We start from the raw sequence: 24929 nt of genomic DNA, 5'->3' as shown, positions 1-24929 counted from the left end.
CCTCTCTCTTTTTTATCCCCATCCAAACTTGAAGCTGTGGCTAAAGATAGGCCGGCCTACGTGGTATATAAGCCCCCGGAGATATACGTATAACGCGGGTTCACACAGTCTTGTCTTTCTTGATCATCCAAATCTCCACTCTTAACGTCTCAAGATGGTGAGTACCAGGTGCCTGCATCTCTGCACTCTGCTGATGGAAATATCGACAGGGGGAATCAAACTCACCCTTTGGATTTACTTTTATTTTTGTCAGTCACACCTTGAAATAGAAATTCCAGTAGATCAGTCAAAAGATTTTGGACATTTTTCTGGATATTTTTGTGGATCACTAGTTTGTTCTGGTGCTTTTCTAGGTGTTTGTGTGTTTTTTGTCAGGTAGTGTTTGTAAATTCTGGCTTTATTAAGAAATGCCAAACCAAATACATAGTTAACCAAACCTAAAGTGGAGAAAAAAAGCTAACTCAATATAAATATAAATATTTATATCAAAATAGAATAAATCTTATATTTAGATACATTTCTCAGCTAATTTAAGAATTGCACTTGAATTTATGAAAGCGCAGAATTGATCATTTCTATAAAAGCTAAAATAAAAGTAAAATAATGATTTTTGGTAGATGTAAGAAAGAATATATCAGTTATTATGAAGGAAATAGCAATGAGCACAGCTGTCATTAGCATCCTGAGTTCATCTCGAGAGTTCATGTGTTTGTCCTTCAGGCACCAAAGAAGGCCAAGAGAAGGGCAGCAGCAGGAGACAGCGGCTCCTCCAATGTGTTCTCCATGTTTGAGCAGAGCCAGATTCAGGAGTACAAAGAGGTGAGGATGCTTTAAAATGCAGTGACGCACCACTTCAGCACGAGGCTTCGATTTCCACATCATGAGCATCTTTCATGTCAGAATCAGGTGACGCCGCAGGAAACTTTAGAATTGTCCATCACTAAAAGTTAGATGAGATTACTCTGCATGGTCTGAAACAGAGTCCGCTTCAGCAGCTCTTGGATCTGTTTCCACAGCAGTTGCTTTTTTTGTACACCCCCCCTCATCTTCTCCCCTGACAATTTAATAAGTATGAGCATGTCGTTAAGGGGAGTGCTGAAATTTTGACGGCATCTGAAGCTCTCCATATTTTGATCACCTTTGACCTCCTGCTCAGCTGTCATTTAGATATCTCTTCAAGGCTCTATCAGAAGGCTGAGAGCCCAAAAGCAGAAGGACTGGACCACTGTGTTTTAATCCAAATAAAGAGTTAATTATATGGTTTTGGACATTTCAATCATTTTCAAACTTCATTACTGATCAGCACAGGCCCTACGATGGACAGGGTGTACCCTGCCTTTCGCCCAAAGACTGCTGGGATAGGCTCCAGCTTCCCCGCGACACTGAATTGGATTAAGCGGTTAGGAAAATGAATGAATGATCAGCACAGGAATAAAGTTTCAGTAGCAAAGGGAGAAAGGTGTAAGAATGCAGTGTAGCTGCCATATGTAGGGTTGATTGAGGTCAAGGAGAGGATATTTTACACGAGCGCTCTGCGAACATACAGGATAATGATGGTGTCTGGGTTTTCAGTGTGTTGTCAAGGGATATGTGTCCCAAACAGAAGAAGCATTCCTCCTGTGATAAGTGATACAGGCTTCTTGAGTGCCATATGGGAAAGTATAAGATGATGATTAGGACTATCTTAACACGTTGCACAGATGGGAAGATACCTGCCAGATGGCTGTATTTGTAGCAATCAGCTCAAGGGAAGCTTGTGGGAGTGTATGTGATGGATAGAGGGTAAGAAATAAGAAGGTAAGGTGAGAGAGTGGGATGAAAGGTCATTAAATAAGTTCAGGTTCAAGTCCAGGAGGTTATCTTAAGTTTCATTGCCATATTGGAGTAGATCAGGCAGCTGTTCGCTGACGATACATTCCCAAATTAACTTGTGAAAAAAAAACTAGGGGTGCACATTAGTCAGCCTCACCGGCTCTCCCTTGGCCTGCTGGAGACTTTCTGGGTGCAGCCTTTTTCTTGCACAATATCCACTAGCAACATGTGTACATGACTGTGATAAAGATACTTCCCAGCTGCTACTTAAATGGACAAACTGTTGACTGAGCAATCTGGAAAACTGTCCTTCTGGACAGATTGAATTTGTCCTGGGTGTTTCCTTCCAGTAATAACCCAGCCTCTGCTTTCCAGGCCTTCACAATCATTGACCAGAACAGAGATGGAATCATCAGCAAAGATGATCTGAGAGATGTGCTGGCCTCAATGGGTGAGTCCTGATGGAGCTACTCTAGAAAATCATGCTAATTACATTTTACAGCCTTTCATCCTGGTTTAAATATCTGCATTGTTTAGGCCAACTGAACGTGAAGAATGAGGAGCTGGAGGCAATGATCAAGGAGGCTAGCGGCCCCATCAACTTCACCGTCTTCCTCACCATGTTTGGAGAGAAGCTGAAGGGTAGGTGGAGCATTTTTTTTAACTTATCAATGTTATTTTGCATCATTTATATAAGAACAGAGTTTAATTTTTAGATGCATTCAATCAGAAAGGTAGCAAAAAATATGTACAAGACTTCATGATGAATATATTACTTTGGCATGAATAACCCACCTCTTCCACTATTCCTTGTCAGGTGCTGACCCCGAGGACGTTATTCTCGCTGCCTTCAAAGTCCTGGACCCTGAGGGTACTGGATCCATCAAGAAGGAATTGTGAGGACTTTTAAAAAAGGATTTTTCTGTCTACTATGCATGCCTAACTAATACAACCAGATTCTTAACTCACAAAATCTTTTGTTTTACTTATTCCAGCCTTCAGGAGCTCCTGACCACTCAGTGTGACAGGTTCACCCCAGAAGAGGTAAAATCACCAACCTGCTAGTCTTCTTGTTGCACTATGCACAGTCAGTCACATAAATCTTTATCTATTTCCCAGCTGTTTGCAAATAAAACTTACTCTCAAAAGAAATGTATATATTATCTATGGATTTATCAATGATTATCCATTTAACCCAGTTTTTGAGACTGGTTTTCTATCCATTGTTCATGAGAAAATGTCAGAAACTCTCTAAATGTCTAGTGTTTGCTTGATACAAAGGGTTTGTTCTTGCAGCCTCAGTGCCAAAGCATTTTATAGACCACTACATAAACAAACAAGTCAAATGAAGTAATTTACTTTTTTTTTATAGTTTCCATTCTTGTTCAGGAAGGAGATCATTTGCCAAGCCAGTTCATAATGCAATAATGTGACGTGTTTCTTTCATGTTTCTTTTTTTCTGGGTGTTGTTTTGCATAGTTTAATACTGTGTTTTTCTCTCAGATTAAGAACATGTGGGCCGCCTTCCCCCCAGATGTGGCTGGCAACGTAGACTACAAAAACATCTGCTACGTCATCACACACGGAGAGGAGAAGGAGGAGTAAAGAGAAAGCCAGAAGAAAAGAAAGACAACTATCCCTTTGCTTTCTGCCTCCCCCTGTTTTTTCTTCTCCTCCTCTTCCTTGCTCACCTTCTGTGTAAACCTCATGTGCTCAGCCACTCATGTTCAAACCAAAGACTTGTCGGACACGTGAGATGGTTGATGCCCATTGGATGTCTATGTTTGCTTGTGGGGAATAGGGATGATTTTCAATAAAATTATCCTGTAACATCATTTTCAACATCAAGCTTTCCTCAAACAACCTCACTTTCCCTCCTCACTTATGTCTACCCTTTCACTTCAGCCTCTGAGGTGTTAAATCTAGACACTTCAGCCTCTGCTTCCCTCAGTGTCTGCAAGGGAAACAGGTTTATTTGAAGAGGCTCACCAAACATGAGGACCTCATTCCAATTTCTGAAGATGTCCTCTTGGGTAGAAGCAGTGTGACGTGGGAGAGTATCTGTCCGATACAGGAAAAACATGTAAGTTGCATCCTTAAAGCGATGGCAGCTTAATTTCTTTGAAATGTGAAAACAAGAGATTGAAGGAGAGGAGAGAAAGGGGCGAAAGAAAACATTGAAGTCTTCGATTTCTTTCCCTCCACTCCTTCTTGCCTCAAGTAAATCATCGATTTTCCATAAGCTGTCTCAACTCCAGACACTTAACTCTACCTTGCCTTTCCTCTGTCATGAATAAAAGGGACAAAATGTGAATAAAATCACCAGCCTTTTGTACAATAGTGTGTGTGCTCAGTGGCTCTGTGGGGCAGGGTGTGAGGAAGCTAACAGTGGAATCACACATTTAATGACACCTAGTGGGGCTTCTTTATATCTACAGTGTGTGCACATCGGGTCCGCGATTAACAGCAAATATGCTGCTCAATAAAAGATAAACCACATGACCAAGTGACACAAGCAGACAAAATCCCAAGAATGAGTTCTTCATCATGGCTGCCGTTTATTATTCAGAGCAGTTCTATGCAAAGAGATCTTCCTCCACATCAAGGAAGGCAAAAAGACACACTTGATTTAATATATTATGGTTTATTACTCATCACAAATGTCATTAATTATAAATACAACAATTGTCAATCTGAAGGAATGCATTAATTTAGCTATGATTTTATTTCACTTTTGCCAGAGAGAACGAGCGTGACATGTAAACTGAAAGACACAAAAGAAGTCTGCGTGGTGTGACAAGAAAAACACTAAGCTGAGACAATATTTTGAAGTGTTTGCATCGTTGGAGTCATTCACAATCAAGCATTGATAAAGAAGCACACTAAGGACACTAGGATAGAAGCAGATGTTCCTAATTTGTTCTCAATACTGCAGAGCTAAGTGCTGAGACTGTAGCTAGTGCAGATTCACCTGATCACCACATCTCCAGCTGTCTTAATAAAAACAGATGATACTATAATCAAGACATGGGATGTGATGAGGTATTGCTCGTTAAATGGCATAGTCCTTTGCCCCGAAAGTGTGCTGAAAAAAAACCAAAAAATAAAAACACCTACTGAAGCACAGAATTAATTTTCCCATGCCACTGCTCCGATCAGATCAGTGGTGCTGACACCACACACACCAACAGTCATGATGGAGGAGAGTTTGCATAGATGTGTTGGGGTTAACCAGTCTAAAACTAATCTGTGTCCATAGTGATGTCAAAATAGAGAAGGGATTACATGAGACATTTACATATCTGAATGACATCCCTGGAAAGACCCAGAACAAGTGGAAAAACAATGAATGGAGGACAAGCTGGCTACAATTATGTTGAAATCCTGCTAATTAACTATGAAACAGTACAGTTTAAAGTATCAATGTTTTTTTTTTGTTTGTTTTGGTTTTTTTTTGCCACCAAATGGTTTTACACTAGCTACCTGACACTATTCATTGTATACTGATGGGGTTCAGTGCCATTTAATGTATGCGTAAATAAGTTACAGTACAGAACACTGAGTGTAAATAGATTAGGGAGTTAGTTCAGAAGTCATTATGAATATTACAACTCAACTTGGTGATATAAACATCATGAAGATCTTCCATTTCAGAGCGATTAAAAGCTCATGTATCACCTCATATATATTATACAGTACAATCTCCCACAGATTCTCTGTCAGTCTCAGTTTGTTCTTTTGGAGGCCCATTTTTTCCCCACTCAAGTCCGTTTAATACTGCACTTCTTTATACTGGAGACATGTGAACCTAGCTCATGAACTAATGACAATCAACTTAAATAATAGCAAAGACATGCATCAAGTTTGTTGTGTAAAAGCAGAGGACTTGATGTGCAAAGAAAAACAAAACAAAACAAAAAAAGATTCCCCTGCAGCTACACTGTGTAATCTGCCATCTTTCCAGTCCACCAGGTATCGCTTGTTCATATAGAAAAATAGTCAGAATGAAAATAATAATTCATAATATACTATATCTGATTAAATTAACCGTTTTTGTACATAAATACACCATTGCCCGTAAGTCAAGGATCAGAGGTTAATGCTACATTGGCACACTTTGCACCTCCAGTCAAGTGGCTTCCTATAGGTCCTCAAGGCAGAGATTTCAAAACTATCGAGACTTAGTTTCTATGTCAACTTCAGTGGCGTTTTGTGACTAAATCACAAGTGCAAAACACATCCTTCATTCTTTTGAAATATTTTAAATCACACTCCAAATGGGTTAAAGAACAAAATTCTTTCCCATTTTATAATTTGGCTAAATAAAAACGCATACACCATTTTCTTTAGTAAGTCAAATTAACACTAATCTTATAAGTAATTTGGTGTGCGTGGTGTATGCATGAATACTGCTTGTACATTTTTACACAAGCAGTTATTCTTATATTTTGCAAAATTCAGTTCCAGACACAATAATTTTAGATAAAAAATTTTTAAAGTAAAATTTAAGAAACATAAAACCTATACAAGCTCCCATTAAGTTAGTTTGATTAAGAAAAAAGTAAGAATACAAGAAAAATCAACACCGCTACATGGTGTGTGTGTCTATCTTCCATCTTCTGGTCTGTGTTACAGATCAGATGGACTTGAAAAGCAGAAAAAAGTGACTGGAAAAAGATTCAATGGTAGTTTGAGGAAAAAAACAGGCATAGGGAGACCACAAGTAGAACATCAACACATTTCACAATTCTACTAAGGCACACACACACTCACACACACATTTAACAAGACAATAAATACATCCTCAACAACTTAACCACCTTCAGTGCCTGCATTTGAGATGACTTCAAAAGGTTTTTTTTCTTTTTTCCCCCAGATATCCAGGTAACCTGTCCACAGAGGAGACTTGACAGGACATATGGAGTGTTGACTAGATCCTATACATCACAACAGGACTTAATTTACAGAAGCAATGGCACTATTCTGAAAATGTTCAGTTTACCTCCCGCAGATGTTTCTCGAGCAACTGCCACCAATCTGTTAAAAATGATAAAAACTTAAAAAACTAAAACGGATAAGGACTGTAAATCTGTAGAGGAAATTTTCAGATTCACAGCTCCAGTTGAAAAGGATATTTGTCCCACGTCAATAAAACTCAGTCAAAAGAAAGCATTGAGCGAAAGGCCAAATGACCCTCGAGGTGCTATTGAAACCATGATCCTCTCTTCTCCATCACAGTCCTTGAACTACATTAAGTCTTTGAAATGTGTTACACAGGGAGCCTTCCCATATTTTAATATTAATTGCTCTGTTTTGTGGAGGTCTTTTGTTCTTCTGACCTCTTTTTTTTGTTTCGCTCCCTTTTCATTATCCTGGAATGACAGGGTGAAAACTAGGCCGAATCTTTCCCCGCTGCAGCTCCGTTTTTGTCCTCCCCCTCTCCTCCCCCTTTATCTTTTTTCTTCCCCCCTTTCTTTTTCTCTTTCTCTAGCCTCTCTTTCTCTTTCTTGAGCCTCTCCTTTTCAGCCTTTTCCTTTTCCTTCTTTTCCTTTAGTTTTTTCTTTTCATCTTCTTTTTCTTTCTTCTTCTCCTCTTTGCTTCTCTTCTTCTTCTTTCCCTCTTCCTCTCCCGCTGCAGCATCAGCTGATGGTGCTGCCTCTTTTTGTAAATCTGGACATGGCTGCAAAGGGGCGTTGTTTGCAGTAGGAGAGGGGATAGTTGGAGTAATTTGCTCTGAGACGATCTTAGGGGATGGGGACAAAGTGTTAGGTGGGGGTGTGCTTTGCAGCGGAGCTGAAGAATCCGGCTGGCTCTGTGCTGATGTGGCTTCTGAAGCTTGAGCCGGTCCACGAGGTGAGCCGGTTTCACCTTTGACTAAGGGACTTTGGACATGGGGTACTGGAGCCCTCTGACCTGCTCCCGGAGGCATAGGTGGCTTATGAATGGGACCTCTGCTTGGGCTTGATGATCCTACATGGGGAGAGCGAGGTGGCAGGGCCTCGACTCCAGATGGTCCTGAAAAGGAGCCTGTCTTAGCTTGAGAGTGGAATGGAGCCTTAGACTTGCGAAAGCCCGGGAGAGACAGAAGACTGGAGGACGCCCGGAGGGGTCCTGGTGGTGGGACTGGGCTTCCAAGGAATGAGAAGCTACCACCAGAACTAATTGCAGTAGCGCGACGTTTGTGCTCATAGATGGCTCTCGTACCATGGAGTCGACGACCTGGCTGGTGTGTCAGATCCCCTCTCGACTCCCTCCATTTCCTCACCTGGATGTTGCACTCCCTTTCGATGAAGGCCTCAGTCACTGGGAGTGTAACGACCTGGACATCAACCAAAAAAAAAAAAAAAAGCACAGAGGAAGTGAAGAGTATTAGATTGAACACTACATGACAAAGTGACTCATAACTCGTGTCTCTGAGTAAAAAGAGAACCAAGATCAGTTTACATGCTCAGTCTGAGACAAACTCACCTCTTGTACCAGTATGTCCTCTCGGATAGTGTCGGGTGAGATGTTTCTAAGTCGCTCCATGGTCTCATACATGCCCTGCAGTTCTCGCAGTTTATCAACAGAGCCAAGCATCTGTTTCAGCAACACCAAGCCCACACGAAATACTATCTTTACACCTATAACCAAAAATATTAAATTAGGTTTCCATCTACCCACAGAGGAAAAACAAAACATAAACCTCAGAAGTGATGCTGTTATCATGGAGTTAAAAAGATCCTTTGATCCTTTGATAAGAAATCTTTACCACCAGTCAGAGGTGGGTGTGAACCATTCAGAAGTGAGTTATACCTTCACAGAAGAACATGTCCCATACTCGCAGGACACAGGACCATGGTAATGTCCGTGAGAAGATACACATGAACCACTCGGTCATGTAGAGAATTGGATCAATCTTGAATTTCTTAAGATGACGATATGCCATTGGACATGTACGCCGCAGCAGAGAGAAAAAGATCTCGCCGTCCAGCTGAATTGCTTCCTAACAGACAGAAGTGGCATGTTAAGATGAAACAGAAGCTGACTGGAGGGAAACAGAATTGTGCTCTTACACCCACCAGTCCAGCACTGTAGTAGCCAGGAAGATACTTCTCACATATCTGGACGAGGCACCAAAAAGCTTGCTGAAAAACAAAAACAACTTACATTGTTCAGGGTTGGTTAAACAAAAAAAAAATAAATAAAAAAAATAAAAAAAACTGCACACATTATTACATCTGCATTCATATTTTTTATATTTAGCTTTTGGGATGAATAAAAACATTATCTGCATAGTATCTATGAATTCCATCACTCTGCTCTTCTTTTTTGTGTCCACAAAACAGAACAAAAACCCTTTCAGCCATTTTACTAACCAATAAGGCAACCATACTGGTCAAACAAACCAGAACAACATGATCAGAAAATGCTTCCTAATCCCGCCAAAAAAAGCAGCAGATAGTATGATAAATAGAGCTCGGGTTAGCATAAAGTCAGTCTGCATATTTAAAAAGATGAGAATTTGCTTGTTAAGCTCAGAAGAATTGAAGAAAAGCTCCTGCTCACACAGCCTTGGCATCCTTCTAGATAAAGACATGGATTCATACCAGGCCACGGCACCAGGAAAGGACCATTACAGCAAAAATCTTTAAAATTCCGATCAGCATACAGAATACACCGGGTGTCAAAAGTCGGTCCACGGGGGTCCCACAGGTTTTCCATGTATTCCTGTTCCACACACCTGGCTTCCATTAAATGGATCTGAGAGCCAATAAAGTTGTGTATTATGACTGATTAATTTCAGTCAGATGTGTAGGAGCAGGCAAACATGGAAAACTGGCAGGATTCTGGTCCTCGAGGACTGGAGCTGGACACCGCTGGAATACACCAATATATTTATTGAACTGAGGGAGTTTAGGTTTCACATGTGTGATCACCAGCCAACACTGTTCCCAAGCAGCAACAGAGGATACCACTCAATCAGTTTATAAGCTTCAAAATAAACCTTTATCATTTTTTCTACTTTTTCACCCCAAATGAGTCTGGTTTAAAAAATAATAATGAAGAAAAAGAACAACTCAGTTTGAAACTTTCTCACTTCTATGCATGTCTTTCTGAAGCTTTCAGAATCATCTGATATGTCAGTATTTACTGCAAAACGAGCAACATTTTATTTTCTACATTATTCAAAGGAAACGTCTCACCTCAGCAGGCATATGCATGAGCAGCACTGCAGCCACCGGAGCTTGGGCCTGACAGTAACCCTCATCAGGTCGGTAGATAGTGTAGGCCTTTAGTATTCGGTACAAATCCTGTTGACTGCAGGAACAAGCATGAAAATTACAAGATAATCAGCAAAAGGAACTTTTGTGTAAAAAGTTTCTATGGTATGTCAATCCAAGCATACAATTTACTGATTGGCTCTTTTTCTAAATTTCTTAACAGCTTAAATTAAGGATGCACAATAGGGCTGGGCGATGTGACGATACATATCCTTTGTACGATAAAAGATGCCTATTGTTTCATATGAGGCTCTATTGTTTACGCCATGGTTAGGTGCTTTACTGCAGTATTTTATGTCAAGATGCGCTTTACGGCATGCACGCTGCAAAACATAAACAAATACAGCAGCAGACGCGTTTCAAAGCAGGTAATTCACTAAAGATGACCAGCAAACCCAAACCAATGAGTTTGTTCATAAAAGAGGGGAAATTTCTGTTGCATGGATGTGGTTTGGATATATAGATACCGACGTGGAACCAACAACACAGTCCCAACAACAAACTCTGATACAACTAACTAAATTTTATCACCTGCGCAAGAATCAGGACAAAGAATACAGAGAGTCAATGAGCAAAAGCAAGGTCAAGTGGTGGCGAAAGCGTTCAAAATAAACGCCAGACGTAAATGCTGCAACAGGCATTTACCCGTCAAACGCCATATGGCCATAGTTCCCGCAGATGGAAGGAGATCACTGCTGTCGTTGCCGAGCACATCTGACACATTACTGATGACTGACACAAAATTACACAAACATTTTTATATTGTTACGGGGATATAAAATGAGCTATATCGGGATAGAAGATTTTGGTCATATCGCCCAGACCTAATGCACAGTAATGGAAGTTGTGGCCAATACTGTGATTAATATTGTAGTTACTGCCAGTAACCAATATTTACCAAATCTCATGACAGTTCAGTGGCAAAGTGTGTGGACCAGTACGCCAAATGCTGCAACTAAAAGGTTAATTGTATGATAAATCAAATATGTCATCCTGCATATGTCATCATCTTCTAAATGTAAGGCTTTTAAAACGATGAGTGTTCAAAAATAAGGAGGAGGAAGTGGTTTTTCGTGGGTTTGGCTGACTGCTGTGATAAAGCACCTACATACCCAAAACAGGCTTCTTTCCCCAAGATGCAACATTCATGGTTTTTAAATGATATGAGTAATTACTTACTTTATTTTGACAGCATAAGTTTTTTTTAACATTGGGTTCTGTAGTATCAGAACGCTTTAATGAATACCGAGTATCAGTATGCTCATATGATATTTGACCAATACCCAATACTGGTACTGGCATATAAATATAATTATATTTATGTGGCTGTTAATGCGCCTCGACCGGTATTAACATTGTGTGGAAAACCCTGAGGGTTTTATCACTGATGAACATGAACACTTTGGTGCGAAGCAGTGTGTGTAATTTTACCCGTGGCCACCACGAGCAGCAAACATCTCGTGAAAGGGGAACTGCCTGTGGAGATCCTTCTCTATAATGTCCAACCATTTAGCCTCACCCTGCTCTCTCTCCAGTTCCTGTGGCAGAAAACACAGAAAAAGTATTCTCAGCTATCAGTGGACTCACTTTAATTCCATAAATTACCTATTAAATAGGCGACATTGTAAATCCCTCTATTAAACGAGCCTTAAAATCTAAATAATGAACTGCAAAATTGTATAAAGTGGAAGAGAAATTCTTGCTTATATAGAAAGACACAAAAGTAAGTAAACTGTTGGATCCCACACAACGACAGACCCTCCAGCTTGGACAAAAAGGCAAGTCCCTGACAGGCAGGATTACTGATCCCGATAAGAAGCTTACAGCTCACTTTGTCTGCGCCTGCGCCCCTTTCGCACCCCTGGAGCTGAAACTGCTTTTCTCAGTTGTATATTTCTTTTGCAGAGTTCCCCATTGTAAGCCAGTTCCTAAATCAAAGTATTATGGTTCCCTCACTCTGCTCATTGTTCAAGACCTACAAAAGCTTATTTGTTTTGTTTTAAATGTGTTACCTCAAATTTCCCTGGGTTGGCATTTAGAAGGTCTTGGCTGTTGGACAGTAGCTGCCAGGCTTTGGACCTCAGAGACGATGGAATCCCCTTCCTACAGCGCAGCTTCACCTAAGTCAAATACAACAAACTTAAGTCCATGTAGAACACATTCAATGCCATTAACTTGTCGCTCTCATTCTTAGTCCCGCAGAAATCCTACTCAAAAGCCGTTATTCATACCTTCTGGAAACGATGCTTGATCCACTTATCCCAGTGGCAGAACATATCAAGCCATTTCATCTCCCTCTGCCTGGCAACTTCAACTCGGACTTCCTTTTCGCTGCAGAATAGTGAGTAAGAAATAATTACTCCATCACTGAGATAACTCTGAAGTTGTTCCCCACCCCTTAACTACTGCACTTAGATATGAGGGACTGTTTTTACTACTATTAATCTTAATGTGTTTTATTTCTGGGCGCCTTTCATGATACACAAGGTCACCTTACTGCAAAAAATACCTAAAAAATGAAGAATATACCTAATATATAAATAAATAAATAAATAAAAATAATAATTTTATATATATATATATATATATATATACATATATATATATATATATGAACAAAACACAAGGAGCTGCAGAGTTTGAAAACATGAGTCTCAAGTTTGGATCTGATGTGCAGAAATGAGCAGATATTGTGGAAGTCAGGGGGAAGAAAGCTCCATAATTGGGAAACAAAGCAACTGAACGCTTTGCCCCAGTAGAAGTGAGGCATGAATGAGGTACAATGAGACAGGTGGAAGAGGATCCAATAGTGCGAACAGGTGTAGAAATACAGATCTGAGATGTATTGAGGAGTGAGTTTACTACACATTCATTCAGTTATTTGCACAATATTATGCTAAACTGTTCAGTTATTAAACAGTGACTAAAGTGCACAGTCACTGCTGATGGTACATCAATAAACGCTTAATTATTTATCAGTGGAAGTGCAATTAGCCTGTCAGATTATCAGAAGGAAATCTGACCAGAAAAGAGAAGAAAAAAATCCAGAAGGTTTGGGAGGATGACACCAAATAGACACAGAGTCAGTACAAACTGAGTCACAAAAGCACTCTCAGCATGATCTGAGTCAGACCAAGGGGAGATAAAGGACAGACAGATATGTTTAGTGCAGCAGAAAAGAAAATGAATACAGGAAAAAGAAGCTGAAGCTGGAAAAGAAAGAATAGCCTCTTAAGGTCAGATGAAGTTAAATAAACAGATGAGCTAGATGTACTTTTATATTTCAGAATTATAGTGTACTATCATACAAACAAATACCTGTGGAGAAAACATGATAAAATATCTCTCTCTTCTTTTTTTTTTCTTTCCTCACAAAGCCATATTTTATCAGTGCTTAAAAATATCTTAAATCAAGCTTCTAGCACAATAAAAAATGATAAACTGTGATAAGCATGTTCCACAATAAAAGGGAGTATGAATGATTAATGCTCTAAAGCTTACCCTGCTTCACTGTACTGATTTCCACCCAGGAAGCCATATTTATCGGTACGTCTCACAGTCAGGCCGTTGATCTCTGAGTCTGAACCCACAGAGCTCCCGTCCTCTCCCAATCCAGACAAGGATTCCAATGTTCCCGACATCAGACTGGCTGATTCTAGATAGCTGAGGCTGTCAGGGGCTGGCCGCGGATTGGGGTTTGGTAGTGAGATGGGTGGCTCATGGATCAATGGGACAGTCGGGCTAGGGGGTCCAACTCTGGTTGGGGTAGCGAACAATTCTTCCTTGACTTCGCTGGAGGCGTCATGCTTTGGGGAAAGAGGAGGAGGCGGCTCACTTTGAGATTGCTGTGCTTGTTGGAATGGTTGAGCTTTCTCTTCATCAGTTGTTGATACTAGGGGAGCAGGTGTAGGATTGGAGTCAGCACTTGTCTGACACTGACCCTCTGTTTGCTGACTATCATCCATGACAGAGTTTGGGTTATAGTTGACGTGCACATCAGGGTACAGATTTGGAGCAGGATTTAGATCAGGAGCAGGTGATGCCTGCAGTACTGTTCTTGGAGGTGATGATTCACTTGCAAGTTCAGAAGTTCCAGTATTCAAAAGCTCCGTAGCACCTGGTTTCCTAGTTTCCTGCCTATTAACGTGAGCTCCAGTTTCTGTATCATTCCCAGCCGATTCTTCTCTTTGTAGAGCAGCCTCATGTACCACTGATGGGAGTGAGGTCTCAGCAGTGTGCATTGTGGGACTTGAGGGCAAATGGGGAGCTGAAGGTGAACTTCCTGACAGTGTTGTGGGAGCATTTCCAGTCAAAGCTTTGTCACTGTAAAGGGAAGACTTGGGTATCATCACCTCCTTGACAGACTCTGATGAAGGATTATTAGAAGGAGGGAGAGTTGATGGAGACGGAGCTGCATGAGGATCACTCAATGCAGGTGGTGATGGGGATAAGGTGGAGAGTTCAGCCATGGTCCCACAATGATCTCTCCTTTGCAAAAGCAAAAAAAATAATTAACATGTGTTCACTTTAAGTCATTGTGGTGATATCCATTCAGTCCTAACAAGCATTTTTTTAAAAAAAAAAACCTACCACGGTCCTTCAGGTTATAAACAGTCAGGATAAATACCATGATACAGTGGTCATACATATAAATCTATTTTACAATCCTACAACCCTGGTAATCTTTAAGAGATATTTATTCATGCATAATATGAGGTGAATGTATATGCTAGAGACCATTTTATATATTAAGAATTACCACAGTCTTCTGCAACATGGAAAATTCCTAGACACTGTTTATTAAATATACACAACAAATACACTACAATATAATATATTGTTTAAACTAAATGACACTTCATTAATCCTCTGAGAAAATATAACGTGAAAAAAGTCTGAGTTCAGACAACAAATGTCACAAACTGCATTTCCTCTTTTGCTACAGAAGCACTATTAAATCACAATGGTATGTTTATATAATTCCGGGTGCTATGGTGTGGGAAATATACAAAAGACCACATTAAAGATTACCAAAAAAAAAAAAAAAAGTTATAAAGCTTAAAATCATTGTTTTACTCCAATTTACTACAATTATGCAACAGCGATGGAGAAGCCAAGGAGCTGGATGACCAAGTTGTGGCAACAATTTCAGCCACAGATACACACTGGCAACATTATCAACACAACACCCAGACAACCACAGTAAGGCACTTTTTAGCTGATAAAAAAAAAGCTCATGTCAGAGGTGCTTCTTCCACACAGCTACTAGTTATATGTCACTGTAGCACTGAATAGCACCATCTTCATCTATAGACAACGAAGCAACTCAACTTCCCGATTCAGGAGCAACAGAATACTAATAATTAATTGTTAACACCCTCATTGCCTGTCAAGGCCCCGGTGGAGCAGCGTCCACGGCCTGTCCTGCCGACTGCCCCAAACCACTGCAACTTCATCTCCGCATGGTAACTCACCTACAGCCGATGTGTCACTGTGATCCGTCCGCCTGGATAGCCAGGGGGTTCCTGTAGGCACGTCCCCGCCACAGCTCTGGTTCCACAAACTCCTCCGTTTGATAACACGAAAGGGCGAGAGCAGACTAGAAATTCGTCCTGCAATCAGCAACCTGACAAGCTAAGTTACAAGCTAGCCAAGTTAGCTAATTTTAGCCTAACAATTAGCATTAGCGTTGTTAGTGTTCTGTTTCTGTTAGCATAGCTAGTTAGCTGAGTGGCTAAACAGGCGAACTCACGGCATCCAAAACCACCCAGTTAAAGTGACCCTCTTGGTTACACTTTTTTTTATACTGAAGCAAAGGAACTTGTTGTGGTTATTAATCCAGGCATAGCCGTAGGGCTGCATCCAACACGGACAAACTGCATTTCCTACTGACAGCTACGTGCGTGTACTCGTGAATGTAGTCGGACGGACGGGCGCGCACACGTACAGGAGCCTCCCTTCCACAAAGCAGAACATAAAAGTCAAATATTTTTCCTTCAGCTTTTAACTGTGTCACCGATGTTGCAAGTTACCAAAGACACAATGTTTGGATATCTCGTAATTAAAATTATGATTAAATTTAATTTCTTTATCTAAAATGGAAACTGGCGGGTGTTTAATGCGACCTTCAGACCAAAGGGGAGGAAATTAGCTCAACGCAACCAGCACTCAACACACTAGATGGCGCACAAACGCCACAGTGGCAAGAAATTGGTCAATGGAAATTCAGAGGTGTACAGATCCAAGATGTTTCCATGGCTTCAGAAAGCTCAGTGACTCATTTATCTAAAAGAGACTTTCTTCAGTCTTAGCCATACTTGGTAACAACTTGTCTTTCCACCCATTGACCTAAACCTAATTTTACCAGGTGTTCATCTTGCTGGAATTTCATGATTTTATGATACACATATATTTGTCCCCTTCAAGAACCAGAATCGGAGCTCTTTATTTTCATTCAGTCAAAAAAAAATTTAAAAATCTGATTATAGAAGATGAATGAAAGTACAGTTGTCTAGATAATGTAAAAAAGATAAAAAAGATGAGTTTATTGAACTGAGGGAATAAATAAACATATTTACATATAAAACAGGTTTATTAATGTTGCTAGCACAAATGGCCTCCTCTAATTCATGTGTTATAGTATACCTGAAGTTGCCTTTCACTTGGCACACTGTTGTGTTTTCACTGTGATGTGCAGTGTGTGAACAATTGTGTGTTATATTAAGTTACTTGTGCAACATTCTTCCCAGTGCAATCAGTTCCAGGGGATCCAGGGTTGTCACCAACAGAGCCAACCTTTTGGATGGGTTTGTTCAGCAACAACAGATGGCTGCATAGCAGATTCCCATTACTACAACAGACTTACAAATCCCCAGACTTGCTGATCCCAAAATCCACAGTCCTCTCTTGTTTAGACAATGTTCAAGATTAAGTCATTGTTTCCTCACCAGCCTGAAAAGGGATTTCCTAGTTCCCTTACTCAGCTTCATGATAAATCACTTCTGAACACTTCCCACAACTTTCCATAACCACAAACTTTGTTTTTACTGTTGACAAGCACTGCAATTCCTCCAGTTTCACCTCTTTCTACCTATGTTTGTGTCCTAAACTGTTTCTATGATGATGATGATGTAGGTCTATGATAGCAATCTATAAAAATAATATTTGAATCCTAAAGCAAGCACTAACAATTTTGTCTGGAAATTATGTCATGTCTCTGTTTCCAGGCGTGTCTGTATTGTGACTATGAAAACCACAGAAATGGGGGAACACCCATGTCAAGTTTTTTTTTTTTTTTTTAGAAAAAACTCCCCTTAAGTCAGACACAACTTATCCAGCTGGCTCTTCAATGACAAGTTTCCACAGGAACACGTAAAAGGACTCAACCCTTTGCAATAAAGGCATGAATTGTTACCATTGTCAACCAGGGATGGATACAAACAAGTTGGTTTGTGGAAATATCAAGTCACATAAATATTTAAGATCATTTATTGGGTTTCCAGGCAGCTCAAACTTCAGTTATAACATTGATATGCTATAGAATATAAAAAGGACCTCTAAATAAGACTAGTTTTTATGAACAGTGGCTTCAGATGGTGACCCTGCAACTGAGGTGAGATGTGGCAGACAAAAACACCAAGCTGGAAACACCATCACCTCACTTCATCACATCAAAACAGCTGCAGAATAACAACGAGAAAAGACTTTGAAGAAGAAATTAACATCTTTATTTAAAATGACAATTAAATAAAATCAATACATAGATGAAATATTTATATTATGTACATAATTTGACATGTATATGCTTGTAAAATTATTTTACTTATGTCAGAAACTTGCATAATAAAGGACTTATGCATAGCAATGCTGGGCAATCTATGTTGAGAGTTTCCATTGAAATACTTTTGCATCATCACATTGTGACTGCAACAGTAAAACATCCTCTCTAACATAGATGTCTTGCATTACCTGGTCATTTATAACCGAGGTATAAATAAGGTTACATTTTATACATGTACATTAGAAATGTACAATATGTAAGCAGTAGGTATTGGGCCAGTATCTGATGTTGAATGACTAGCATTGAAACAATGTTTTGTGCAAAATTAGCTTATTTTCCAAAGCACCCTTTCATAAAAGCGCCACTTTGTCTGACAGTCCTTTCCCCTGTTTTCACAACCAACATTTCACATTCTCCCTTACAAAATACTGGACACAGCTAACAAAAATCAACACATTTTTTTCAGAAAGATATTAAGAACAAAGTGTACATTTCTGTAGCTGGTGGTGTAAGATACACTATTGGAGAGTTCACAAGGAAAAGTTATTGCTGTAGGAAATTCAATTGTGCACTTGAATCATAACATTTTTTTTAAAATTGTGCCTGCATGTATGTGTATGTTATTTAAATGTTATTGCTTTCTCTTCCAGCTTACATGCCAACACCAAACAACAGGCCACTTCGGTATGTAGGAATATACATGTCTGTGTGCTGTATCCGATATGTGGTCAGAAGTCTTTGGTCTTGTCTGAGGGGAATGTGGTGATCCATTTCTGTGTACGGGCAAGACACTGGTTCCAGTCATAAAGGGGGTGGTATTTAAAATATCTTTGGGCTTTGTCTGTTTTCACTGTGAATGTGGTGCTGGCTACAGCCAAAGTATAACTGTTCAGCAGTGGTGTGTAGTTGTGTAGAGGGCTCAATACCCAGCGAAGGATGTCGTTAAACATGGCCAGGAACCAGAGCACCACGGCAGGCATGCGGGCCTTTCTGAAGTTGAATTCAGAAAGCAACGTCATATTGAAATCCTCGTAACTTTTGTAAGGTGAATCATCGTAGCAGAAGAAAGCTTCACCTCCGACTTTGTGAGGCCGCTCTCTCAGGGCTCGGGCTGCCAGCACATGCATCCAGGCCACGTTGCCTAGCAACACAAACAAGTAAACGTCACACAAGATGTACTTCTCCAGCTCTGTATCTTAATAGGCATACTAGCAATAAAATGTATTTTAATGTTTAAATATTACATTCTAAAAGTTTTTTTTAAAAATTACTTTTTTTTCCACTTTTCAAAGAAATAATTACTTTTGATCTTGTTCTTTACCAAAAAAAAAACAAAAAAAAAAAAAAAACAGACACCTAAAGATCAGTAATAACAGTTATTAAAAGCTACATGAATGCGCGATACTAAATACTGCAAAACCGCATATGTTCAATTAATTTTGATTACAAGAATAAATCAGTGGAAAATCTATTTCTTAAAAGTGGAAAAATCATAAAAAAGATAAATACTTATTCATTGCATATTCTTAAATTTGGGGGTGTGCACCACTCATACATGAGCATGAATAGGAAACCCCTAAATAACCACTAAGTCAACTATCAGTGTCTGACATTTAGTACAATATTAAAGTAATAGACCAGATGTTTCAAACCTCTGACCATGAGACCTAACACCATAATGCATCAGCTGACATGAATCTTGCACCTATTGACAGAATGACTAAGGTTTGCCAAATGCAGATCCTTTCTAAGGTGAGCCAAGGATTCAATTTGTATTATTTTATATTTATTATTTTCTAATAAATAAGTAATGTGAATAAATTAAAATACTCAAATAATTGATACTTATTTGGTGATAAACAAAAGCCTGCTGCCCACAAGGTGTTGTTTAAACCACAAATGACTATGGAATATCTCTACTGGGTGTCTCTTACATGGCGGTGCATCTGCTAATGTTATAGCAGTGGAGCATCAGATTTTTTTTTTTTGTGATACTATGAACTTAAAATACAGAGAATTGTATCAGGTGCAGAAATCTTCAAACTTCCTGTGAAATGTAAAGGAAGTGGCTTCCATGTATGAAATAAACTTCTGCTTTTTGTCCAGGTTGAAACATTAGTTATTGTGCTAAGCTTCCACGGCATACCAAATCGTAGTTTTGTTTACTTTGCTTTAAGAAAAACAAAAAAGCAAAGTATTGCTCAGATAAATATGGAACTGAGGTTGGATTCTTAGACTACAAGAGAAAAAAAAAGTACAAATAACACTAGTCTGTTTAAAATGAGTAACCAAGAGTTAACAACTGTTTTGGAGTTATACCTGCATAGACTCGCCCATGTTCAATGTGATCTGGGATTCCCCCAACAATCAAGCCTCCTCTTTGAACTCCCAGTTGATAGAAGTCTTTTATCAGCTGATGTCCCTCACCATAGATCCCTGTCGGCCTCAGTGAGCAAGTATACAAACACTTCCCTCCCTTCACCTGGATAAGACACAAAACCAACAAAGAGTTAGAAATCAGATAGAAAGTCAGAAAAAAATGCCAAAAAGGAACAAAAAACCCCAAATGGGTCGAAGCGATGATTTAACAAGACTGTTGTAAACAGCAGAAATATTACAGCAACAAGGGAGATGTCCTGGAATTCTGTGGTATGGTTGCTTAAGAAATCCATCCCAAAATATTTTTCTTTTCTTTCGTTCCAGACTCCATCACAACTCGTTTTAAGCTTTCACATTTAACTTCCCTGCATTTTGATTTTAAGGGTCAAATATTCTGCTTTGTAGGATGCAGAAATGATAAGAAATACAAGCACAAATAATTACAATGTTACCTATTTTCAATTTAGCTTGTGTGGCCTAAACATTGTAGTTTTAAGATGATTGTGATTATTCTGCTTTCTTACTGCCTCTGCATGGCGCACTCAACGCTTCAAATATGAGTTGTATAAATCTGCCTCAGTGGAATTTGGTTGTAAAACATTAAGACTTAAAAAAAACAGTGCAGAATATGCATCACAAGAAAGATTTATATCTGTGTCTTGTTTGTGAAACAAATATTGTGAAATAATTCATACCTTGGTGCCATTAGCTTCGAGCACAATTTTCTCTGCTTTGGCTTTACTCTTGGGATAGGCCATAGTGTGATTCACATGATAAGGTGTGTCTTCGTTGCCTCTGCAGAGAGAAAAAAAAAGTTAAGCTTTCAGACAAACCAAAAAAAAAACAAGCAGATAGCACTTTCTTGACCTTCCACTTGCATGAGAGGAATGTTTTAACAGGGCCAAGTGACTCATGGAGGACTTGCAAAGAAAAGTTGTTATTATAAAGGAACTAAAGGAAGAGAGAGTACATTTTTCTTTCTTTCTTTGTTTTTAGACGAAACAACTCCAACAAGAGAAGACAAAGGCTTATTTGTAGAGCATGACTTAATCTTCTGATGTCAACAGAGATACAATCACGAAAAAATGCAGTGAGGTGCAGCTGTAGAAATGTACGTGCAAACAAATGCACAAGCAGAGACACACCATGCATAACATCTGGAGCAGTGTCAGTGATTCCTGCTGGCAAACAGATGCTGGATGTTTTCTACTGCAGGTACTTCTAGTTCATACAAGTATTGCATCAATTTCTTTTAATGTATGAACCTATTCAGCTGTTGAGACAGTAATTTATCACAGTCAACTCTCCACCCTACTGCATTGAAAATACTGTAACACAGATCAATCATTATAACATCAGTCCACATTAAAAGCTGTCAATAATTGCAGACATTTCACACCACTGGAAAACAATGAGAAACAATGTTTGCCAGTAACTGCACAGAAGTAGAAAGTAAAAGCAGAAAGCATTCACAGGGAGAAGAGAATAAAAACTTAATCTAAAACCATTTTAATCAGCCTGTAAATCTAGATTCCTAACAAAGTACATGCAGTACTTCATACCCTTTTCTTTTGGTTTTATAATGTTCCGATTTTTATCCATCACGAAGTTTAAAGTGTGACGACAACAACAAGCTCCAGCACATGGACATTCACAAAGCTGCCATCAGGTACAAGACGGGCTGATCTCACAGAAACTTGAGTGTTGACAGATAACTTTAATCTTGTCAAAGCAATGCTTTCTTTTAAAAAGCATCTTTATTTTTCTTTTTGTTCTTAAAACCTTTCTGGGTTGTTTTGCATCACAGTCTTACTTTGTTATTATCAAATCATGTTACAGGATGACCAAGACAGACCCAGACATTTTCCGAAATAATAAATGTAAGGAAGAGTTTTGCAACAAACCTTTTTCATTCTTAAGTCGTGATTTAGGTAATAACTAGTACGGAGAAACAAAACTATTTTTGACAAGACTTGATGACAGCTACTCAAGCATGCTTGAACTTCAAGCTACAGACATGACATCCAAATGCTTTATATCACGTATCTGTCATTCCATCGTCTCACACAAAACATAGAGCCGCGTCAGTGCACTTTTTCATTTCAAAAGCCTTGTGACAGCAAATGGAAACACTGGATAGTATGTGCAAGAATCATTTGCCTCCACCCAATCATTTCTGTTCTGTACAAGTATTATGTTTTCCATGACTGTGTATTTGAGAGAAAGAAAAGCTTCTGCAGAAAATAAAACTTGCAGAGAGGAACTATTCTCACAACGGGAGTCTAAATTATATCCGTGTGGATCCAATTAGGAAAATACTTGTCTCTTGGAAAGCGTGATCAAAATATCAAAGTAAAACTCTACAGAGCACAGACACAAATCAACTTTTTGTTTTTTCCGTTTCACCTTTTAAAGTGGTCTCCGTTCATGTTAGGACCAATGACTTCCATACTGCTGGTGTAGACGAGGCTTTCGATGCCACACTCCACACAGGCATTGATCACATTTTCTGTTCCTGAGGAAAGAACACAAAAAGTGTAAGAATAATCTATTTGACAAATCTGAGTGTATTTTACATGGAGCTTAAAAAAAAAAAAAAAAACAAGTCTTCAGGGCTCAGTGAAGCAAACCTGTATGCACTTTTATCTGAATTTAAGAATACATTAATAAAAACAGAAAGAAACACAGTATAAGATGCTAAAATAGATGTTTATCTCCGGATCATTACTGGACCAACAAATACAGAAAAAACATTTAATTTACTTTAAAGGAGAAAATGGGATCCACATGTGTTTTGGTTTGTTGACAGGAAACTGTGCTCCATAAAAAGCTGGCCTCTATCATCAACAGTGGAACAACACACTGGAAAGATATATGGTTGCTATAAATTAGAAGGGATGGGACCCTTTATTATGGCATGATTTGATTTATTCCAGGTTATTCTGATTTCCCCATCAAAGTCCTGTTTTTAGCATTACGTAGCTTGAAGTAAAACATTAGAGCCATGTACATAGTTCAGTGTTGATGTGAGTGTGATGGAATCCATTGCAAGAATGCTCATGTGTGGTTCACACAAACTTGCCATCGAGGCTTTTTTCTCTGCTTGAGTTTCAAAAGGATTATCTGAACCTTGATCAACTACATGCTAAGAAATTTCACAAGATTTCGTGAAAACTTTTACCTGTTAAAGAGTCTCCTTTATCAACATTTAATATAACGCTCTCAACTTAAACACTTATTTACCAGACAAGCCAGAATCTATGACTCTGCCTCCTCGAATGCAGGAGAAGAGTCAACAACCATCTGCTAAAAATGTGACTGACTAGAAAACTGTTTTCCCATCAGGACAGGGGAGGGAAAAAAAGTGAAATTCCTGTGATGTTTGTAATTCTTGCAGAACTGGAGGAGACACAGCTGAACAACTATCCATAATACATCAAAACATTTCCGACTCAAATAATTTCCTTGACTCTTGACGAAGATGAACTGTGATGAATTATAATCTGCAGATAAATCTAGTGGTGTTTTATGATATCTGTTGTCTTTTTTCCCAAGGAGAAAAACTCTGTTGAATCAGTCGACAGACAACAAAAGCATCTTTTGTCTATTTGCTGAATCACTGCAGCCTGTGCTCTGCCTCATGTTAGTCTGAGTCACTATAAGAGTAATCAACAGAAACCCAAAAACCCAGTTATGTTTGGAAATCACACCAATAATCGGCTGCATTTCCTGGACAAATAGCTTAAGGGGGTAAGGTGTTGCTCCACAAAGTCTCTTCTATGTGAATCCAAGCTTATTCCTTTATGGCAAATATCTCTGTTACTCAGGTAATGTAAATATATATTCAATGTAAATATATATTCAATTGTCGCCTTTGTTATGTTTAACATTGCATTTTGCATTTATGTGAAGCTGTTTACCAGATGCTTTTAATTCAGAAAACAACATTTGAATTTCAGTGGAGGAAAAAAATCCTGGTCTTTACTCTCAGTGTGATTTTCATAGGAACCGAGTGATCAAGAAAGAGCATAAATCCATTTAGTTTTGATAGCTATAGGAAGAGCTGACAGCCCCACAAACCCAAGCTGTTAAATAAACATGACCTTTTCATTTTTTCTACTCTTAAATGCATTACTTTATTCAACTCATGATTGTTTCGGTGGCTGAGATTCAGGGGGCTTCTCATCGTTTATGTTTACATCAATGACTCAGCGTTTTGGCCACACGAAAATGAAACTCTGCGTCATTTTAGTGGGAAGAAAAATTTGAATCACCAGCCAACACAACCAAAATTAAACAGCAACAACAACAAAAAAAAAAACAACAAACATTACAAAATCACATTTATGTACTACACCTTATTTCCTCTTTATCTGACTCAGGGTTCAATAAAAAGACTTAAAGTGAAACAGTATGTCATGTTTGAGCTTGTCATGATCTGAGTAAGTCTTACGATGACTACATTTGTTGTTACAGGTATGAACACCACAAAGAGTGGCTTTACTACTGCCAGGTTTCTGCCAAAAGATGGGAACCTAACAGGTCTCTAAGGAGACTCACGGCATCGAAGCTCTCGTGTTCATAGAAAAAATGTCTTTCTAGCTGCATTTCTAAAGCCCAACTGAAAGCATTTTGTATTTCCGACGTTTATCTGATTGGAGACAGACTTAGGAATGAGCACTGAAATCCACACT

At 39.0% G+C, this 24929-nt stretch overlaps 3 protein-coding genes across 3 annotated transcripts in view; 1 reads left to right on the top strand and 2 right to left on the bottom strand.

Moving 5' to 3' along the window:
- Nucleotides 1-3647, top strand: mylpfa (myosin light chain, phosphorylatable, fast skeletal muscle a). Its single transcript, XM_079252317.1, has 7 exons — nucleotides 1-157; nucleotides 721-819; nucleotides 2188-2263; nucleotides 2350-2454; nucleotides 2630-2708; nucleotides 2808-2856; nucleotides 3316-3647. The coding sequence occupies exons 1-7, from the start codon at nucleotides 155-157 to the stop codon at nucleotides 3415-3417; spliced, it is 513 nt and encodes a 170-aa protein (XP_079108443.1). The 5' UTR covers nucleotides 1-154; the 3' UTR covers nucleotides 3418-3647.
- On the bottom strand, nucleotides 3468-15931 carry tbc1d10b (TBC1 domain family, member 10b). The gene is made up of 10 exons (XM_079252316.1): nucleotides 15551-15931; nucleotides 13578-14564; nucleotides 12308-12407; nucleotides 12089-12196; nucleotides 11508-11614; nucleotides 9999-10113; nucleotides 8874-8939; nucleotides 8608-8797; nucleotides 8281-8435; nucleotides 3468-8131 (listed from the first exon to the last, which is right to left on the bottom strand). The coding sequence occupies exons 2-10, from the start codon at nucleotides 14543-14545 to the stop codon at nucleotides 7205-7207; spliced, it is 2736 nt and encodes a 911-aa protein (XP_079108442.1). The 5' UTR covers nucleotides 14546-14564; nucleotides 15551-15931; the 3' UTR covers nucleotides 3468-7204.
- Nucleotides 15932-18413: 2482 nt separating this feature from the next.
- Nucleotides 18414-24929, bottom strand: part of hsd3b7 (hydroxy-delta-5-steroid dehydrogenase, 3 beta- and steroid delta-isomerase) — a gene marked incomplete at its 5' end in the record, with an annotated part of 9670 nt that continues 3154 nt past the window's right edge. Inside the window, 4 exons of the mRNA XM_079252460.1 lie at nucleotides 18414-18997; nucleotides 20176-20338; nucleotides 20931-21030; nucleotides 22642-22750. Coding sequence (XP_079108586.1) covers nucleotides 18585-18997; nucleotides 20176-20338; nucleotides 20931-21030; nucleotides 22642-22750 — 785 coding nt within the window. The 3' untranslated portion in view covers nucleotides 18414-18584. The remainder of the gene's footprint in view (nucleotides 18998-20175; nucleotides 20339-20930; nucleotides 21031-22641; nucleotides 22751-24929) is intronic.

This window comes from Telmatherina bonti (genome assembly GCF_933228915.1).
Source record: "Telmatherina bonti genome assembly, chromosome: 14".
Lineage (NCBI taxonomy): Eukaryota > Metazoa > Chordata > Actinopteri > Atheriniformes > Telmatherinidae > Telmatherina > Telmatherina bonti.
The sequence above is the reverse complement of the archived record's forward strand: the minus strand, read 5'-3'. Positions and strand labels throughout refer to the sequence as shown.

Bases quoted from the DNA above. Each gene is read 5' to 3' on its own strand.
- mylpfa (XM_079252317.1), top strand. The intron at 820-2,187 runs GTGAGGATGCTT...TCTGCTTTCCAG, and splicing joins AGATTCAGGAGTACAAAGAG to GCCTTCACAATCATTGACCA. The intron at 2,709-2,807 runs GTGAGGACTTTT...TACTTATTCCAG, and splicing joins GGATCCATCAAGAAGGAATT to CCTTCAGGAGCTCCTGACCA.
- tbc1d10b (XM_079252316.1), bottom strand. From the start codon at position 14,545: ATGGCTGAACTCTCCACCTTATCCCCATCACCACCTGCATTGAGTGAT. The intron at 12,197-12,307 runs GTATGAATAACG...TATTTGACTTAG, and splicing joins TCAAGCATCGTTTCCAGAAG to GTGAAGCTGCGCTGTAGGAA. The intron at 8,798-8,873 runs GTGGGTGTAAGA...TCTGTCTGTTAG, and splicing joins GCTACTACAGTGCTGGACTG to GAAGCAATTCAGCTGGACGG.